The sequence below is a fragment of the Mya arenaria genome, chromosome 3, assembly GCF_026914265.1.
Source record: "Mya arenaria isolate MELC-2E11 chromosome 3, ASM2691426v1".
NCBI classification, from domain to species: domain Eukaryota; kingdom Metazoa; phylum Mollusca; class Bivalvia; order Myida; family Myidae; genus Mya; species Mya arenaria.
The window spans coordinates 69,500,690-69,506,851 of record NC_069124.1 but is presented as its reverse complement, the minus strand read 5'-3'; the positions used below and the strand labels follow the sequence as shown (position 1 = coordinate 69,506,851).

Below are 6,162 nucleotides of genomic sequence, written 5' to 3'. Positions count from 1 at the left end.
CCCCGCCCGCTGCGCAGTACTTCATGGTGGATTTTGAAAACATTCTGAACCGCGGTAAGTTCTTGATTTCTTAATACAATACAGAAAGGTTGTCTGTTCCATTTCACACGAGCGCTCAATCGAAGCTCTTGGTCTTTCAATCGCATGTGTACAGCGCCAAGGCAAGTGCCGCTTGTTAAGAAAAATGATGTCCCTTCCATTCCTTCCAGCTGAACACACGGTCAGCGATGGAAACCTTAAAAGACCTCGCGACCAAATCTAGCTACAAAGCACTTCAGACCTTGTCATAAGTGAAGGTCATCTGGTTCGAGTGATAAATCTGGCGCCCCGAAAATTGGTCTGTTCCCAATGAAACATTCTGAACCAATAATGACGTTGACTGGTGGCATAGGCGCATAAATGGAAGTGGGGAAAGGTGAAGCACCACTCTACGTTCGCTCCTCTCCTCCACTCTAACGCAGACACTTTCGTGTATTTATGAGGTATAACATTTATCACCAATGTTGTTGTGTTTTTTTGCTTGGTAATATATATTAATTGGTACCCGCCGATAACCATCTCAGTTGATCACACTTTATCTATACTATCGACTATATAACCTCTAAATGGAAAACTTCGTGTCGTGGCGGGTCCGTGGTCCAGTTACTGTCAATCCAGGGGTCGCAGGTTCGATTCCCTACCGCACAACTAAAATAACGCTAATCGTCTTCCGAGAGGGACGTTAAATCGGGTCCCGTGTGACAGTGCCATTCACTGGTGTACGTTAAAGATCTTGGGAAGCGTTATGCTCCGGAAACCTAAAATGAATAACAGTCTTATCGGAGCACTCGCCTAATGGGCAAGGCCCGAGTGCGAGTAAAAATAAGTTTATACACACTCCTTAGTGGCGTATCCGTGGTTACACACTACTGTGAATGTAGGGTTCACAGATTTGATTCCCCGCCGCAACACTAAATACATACTAATCGGGGCACAAGATGAGAGTGCCGTGTGACAAAGCTGTGCAATGGTGCACGTAGAAGAACCAGTGTAGCTCTAACCATGGTTACATCCTGTCTGTGCACTATGCTCCATAAACCTAATATGAATGGGCCTTGCGTGTGCAAGTATAAGTAAATTCAAATAAGAAAAATATCCGTATATGGCACGACTTTGTAGTGGTACGATATCGTGTTGGTACGACTGTTACCATATCGATACATGTACATATATATACATTTTTAATATTGTTTTTAGATTGTATTGTTTTACATTCTAAAACCCTTGCCCATTTATAAATTATAAGTAAAGTTTGATTGGTTTGAATTCAGTAGAAAATGTTAACTTAGTTATCACCCTCTAGAAACTTGAATACACGACGAACATATAAATTAATAAGGGGACACAACAACCGCCTAATAATCTAGAACGAAGAAGAGTTGCTTCCAGCGGACTGTATAGAGAAAATCTATGGAAATTTTACAAGAAACAAAAACTTGCACTGATCTTGCCAAAACAGAGCTGGCACATTTTCGGAAACTGTTTAAATTTGTATAAATAATGCTTCAAGCCTTATAAAATAAGTATTCCTTAAATAACGCCTTGTGATACATCATATAATTTAACAAGTTATGCATGTTATTTATGATGTACATAATTTATTACAGACATGTTAGAGACAATTTATCTCAGTGTTTACTGAAGTCGTGGATGATATCAATACTTCTTGACATTGCATTACTTAAAAATGTTAACAACCTTGACATTTCCCTTTAAAAACATGATGATGCTTTAAATTTGAGTGAAATGACCTTTTTTTAAAGAAATACATAATGTTCATGTAAATGTATACTGTTTTCTTTAAAAATAAAATATTAAAATATATTGACTAAAGGTTATTCAATTTGACCCTTTAAACTACAAACAAAAGCATTTATAACAATGGTTTAAGTTAGCTGCGCGAGTTATCTAGATAAATAATCTAAAACATTTTCAGTTTTAAGTTTTATCAATGCAAAAAAAAACATATCTCAATAGAACAAAACAAGTTAAATGTCACTGTCACTCATACAATTAGTAGGCATTATACCATTCTGGTGAATAAAACACATTAATTAAGTCACACAACTTTACAAAATTATTCAAAAACCTAAAGAACAGCATTATGTCAGCGAAGCCCAAACATGTACACAGAATACAAATCTTTGGGAAAACCTCTCTGCTTTTCTTCCTTTACTATAGTTAATCCTGCTTTCATCATTGCTCTTACATAACTATCTTTTGACCTTGTAAAACTACTGTCCACATCATCAAACTGAGTATCATCGCTACCACTCACATTTTCTTTTACTATAAACACCCCATTTGGTGCTAAACCTTGTTTACACCTTTTAAAGAATGACACAAGATGTTCGTCTGTGAGATGTCCCAATACCCACTGACTCCATATGACATCATAACGTCCCTCTTCTGGAGTGAAGTCTTGCAAACCACAACAAAACAGGTTCTCAACTCTAGATGATTCCTGCCCTATGAATGTTCTTGCGGAGTCTAGAAATTTCTGACACTGCTCCACCATATCCACTTGGTCAAACATAGGGAGAAGAAGCCGTTTTGTGATTCGCCCGATACCTGATCCGCAGTCAAGGGCTCTATGGTTGTTAGTGTTTCCCTTACCAACCTGAAAAATCAAACCTTAAAGCTTTCAAAAATATACATATACATGTACAACATTTTCACTGAAGGCATTTTAATCTTAAGTTGGGCAGTTTTCAAATATAGCATCAGTAATCATTCTGGTGCGGGCCTTTTGTTTGGGCAGGCATATTCTACATTGTTACTTTTTTTAATCCAGCGGACATTCATACCTGCCAGGAGGTGGATTAAATTTTTTGTGTATCTTTAATGCCCCGTACAGGAAATTTGGCGTGGATATTCAAATTGTGCAGAAAAAGTCATTATAAATGGTTATGCGATGGTTATTTATTTGAAGAATATTTCTAATCAATTTAGACATTTAACAAACATATGAGGTTTTTTTTATTAATTAGAATATATATGTAAGATTTTTTTTCCTTATTAAAGATGGGCATAAAACAAACATTTTTGTATAAAGCTTTAAAGGTTTTCAAACAGCATATTAAAACCCACACTTTTTTTTGTAAAAATTACCAACGTATTATAAAAACAGTAGGGTCAGGTATCCGAATCACAGTGTTTTTAAGGCCGCAATCATTAATGCTCATGTCTCCACCAATTGGATTGCCAGACAGATTATTGTGAAGTGGGTAAATAATGCACCAGTGGCAGTCAATTGTACCCCTCTCCCCCCAAGTCAGTGGAAATAGTTCGAACTTTGATTTTCGTTTCAGGCAAGCCCAAATAAAATCCCCACTTTGCGCATACTAACTGCTGGTAAAATCCCTGCCAAATGCCCCGCACCCTACGGAAGGCCCATTCCCCGCTATTTTTGATGTGAAGACAAAACCACCGCGCGTTCACCTGGCACTGCAGGGCCATCTGGAAGGCGGGTATGTCCTAGGACCTGGGGGTGGGGGGGTGCGTGGTTACAAAATGGACTGGTGCATAAGAATCAGAAATATATTTTTCTAACATTTTCTATTCATAAATGTTACAATTGATGCAATCAATGAATAAATCTAGAATATTTCACAATACTAATTTTGACAGTAGGAGTTTGTCATGTTGATAACATCATATGACACACATCTGTGCATACATGGGCATGTGCCATTTGAGTGAAATTTAAAGGATGCATTTAACCTAACATCAATTTCAATGAATTAACCCCCAAAAATACACCGGTAATCAATAAATCCAAAATAAGTCACACCAGTAAAATCGTATGTATCTGTAGCAGTAAAACCAAGGGCAAGTTTGGGCAATGGATGAGAAGCCACCAATTGGCATGACTCACAGGCATCTGCATCATTGTTTGTCACTTACATGTTGTTTAAAACCATTTTGGGTACATACAATGAGATAAACAACACATCTGAAGATATTTAGTGTCTTTCATATACAAAAAAGAAACAAGGTATGTAACTCAAACTTACCCAATTTCACGGTAGAGTCCAGTTTTATGCAAATTTCTCAACCAACATAAAAACAATCCATTTTTAAATAAGTGACATGGAAAGAAGAGTCAATTACCTTTAAAATGGTGTGCGATATGTTGGTATATCTATAATGTCTTTAGACAAACAAGCATAATTCAATGTCCAATTCTCGTGTTTTTCTTTAGTCGGAAAGAGTACAGCAAATTCAAATCTTCAATTTTCCCCCTGTAAACAGTACTAATGACAGTCCATTTGAAGTTATTTTATGTTTCAGTGTACAGATAAATTAATTCCATTTCTTAATATCACCATAAGACTAACACCACGGTTTAAGAAACAACCGTATCAGTCTTCAAATTAAATCCACTTTAAAATTTTGTTTGAGGCTGCCATTTTCCCGACAGTGCTCAGATGTTTCTGATCAACCTCCAAAGAAGAGTATTTGACCCATCCAAGCTTGTGTGGCTCACATTCAAGCCGGTACAAAGATGTTAAATGTACATGTCAATGACATCATCTGGGCGCTTGTCGGTAAAATGGCAGGCTGTCTACAAAATTTAAAGAGGATTTAATTTGAAGACTGATACGGTTGTATCTTAAACTGTGGTGTTAGTCTTATGGTGATATTAAGGAATGGAATTAATTCATCTGTACACTGAAGCATAAATTAACTTCAATAGGACTGTCATTAGTACTGTTTACACGGGGAAAATTGAAGATTTGAAAACACGAGAATTGGACATTGAATTATGCTTGTTTGTCTAAAGACATTATAGATATACCAACATATCGCACACCATTTTAAAGGTAATTGACTCTTCTTTCCATGTCACTTATTTAAAAATGGATTGTTTTTATGTTGGTTGAGAAATTTGCATAAAACTGGACTCTACCGTGAAATCGGGTAAGTTTGAGTTACATACCTCGTTTCTTTTTTGTATATGAAAGACACTAAATATCTTCAGATGTGTTGTTAATCTCATTGTAAGTACCCAAAATGGTTTTAAACAACATTTAAGTGACAAACAATGATCCAGATGCCTGTGGCATGACTGGCAGATTTAAAGCCTTCAACAGATTTCCAGTCCAAAACTCACTTTAAAACTGGAAGGTTGTAAAGGAGAACACAGTGTTCTCAATAAGAACCGGCTGCCGGCCAAAATGGACGGTTCAAATGGCAATAGGGCCGGTTCAGATTTGGAAAACTAAATGAATTTTCAGTAGAATAAGTAGAAGCTGGTCGGTTACTTCACCATTTGAGACGGTTTAACCGAAACTTATTGAGGACCCTGAGAACATATTACCTACAATATTATTTTATAATGTATTGTATTGAGTTTTACATAGATATACCTTCAAAAATGGACGTAAGAATGCTTTAGATCCATTGATATCAGTTGGAGATATTTTCTCAAATCCACCAAGCATGCCGTCCACGGATGGATTAATCGACGACCAATATTCTTTGCCATCATCGTAAAACTTCTGTTCATCATCAGGCCAAGGCTCGTCGCTATCAGATCCGTCTGCCATTTTGCAAAATAGTAAATAAACAACAATAAACCCTAGTGAACAATTCAGAAATATTGTCCCTAACGATTTTTGTAGGGCATGGAGAAAATTACACTCACACCGGTATGGTAGAAAACGTAAATCAATTCCTCAGTTCGATCGTTCCAACGCTAGGCAGTTGTAATCAAAGCACTGAAAGAGATGGTTGGCAATATGTAATAAGATGTTTATATACATAAATGGTGTAATTTTGTTGTACCTTATTAGACATTTAAGTACTACAATTACCATAAAGGTGTCAGAAACGGCCCCAGTCTTCAGTGGAGTGCATCAAGGGTCTGTCTTTTGGACACCATTAGTCAAGGTGTTTAACGACCTCCAGGACCTCCTACTTTCGACCATAGACTGTTTGCTGATGATGCCATTTTGTACTGTCAGATACATATGTATATATAGCGGAGTCCTGACAGTCCATTCTCCAATATGACTTGATCAAACTAGTGGAATGGGAAACTTCAAAGAAAATATGGCTTGGAATTCCACCCGCTGAAATAAAAGTTACCTCAATATCACTCGCGCCAGAAAACTGAAA

At 37.0% G+C, this 6,162-nt stretch overlaps 1 protein-coding gene across 1 annotated transcript; it reads right to left on the bottom strand.

The window, feature by feature from the left end:
• Positions 1-1,630: 1,630 nt before the first annotated feature.
• On the bottom strand, positions 1,631-5,677 carry LOC128228506 (N-terminal Xaa-Pro-Lys N-methyltransferase 1-like). The gene is made up of 2 exons (XM_052939852.1): positions 5,412-5,677; positions 1,631-2,659 (listed from the first exon to the last, which is right to left on the bottom strand). The coding sequence occupies exons 1-2, from the start codon at positions 5,589-5,591 to the stop codon at positions 2,147-2,149; spliced, it is 693 nt and encodes a 230-aa protein (XP_052795812.1). The 5' UTR covers positions 5,592-5,677; the 3' UTR covers positions 1,631-2,146.
• Between the last annotated feature and the right edge of the window lie 485 nt (positions 5,678-6,162).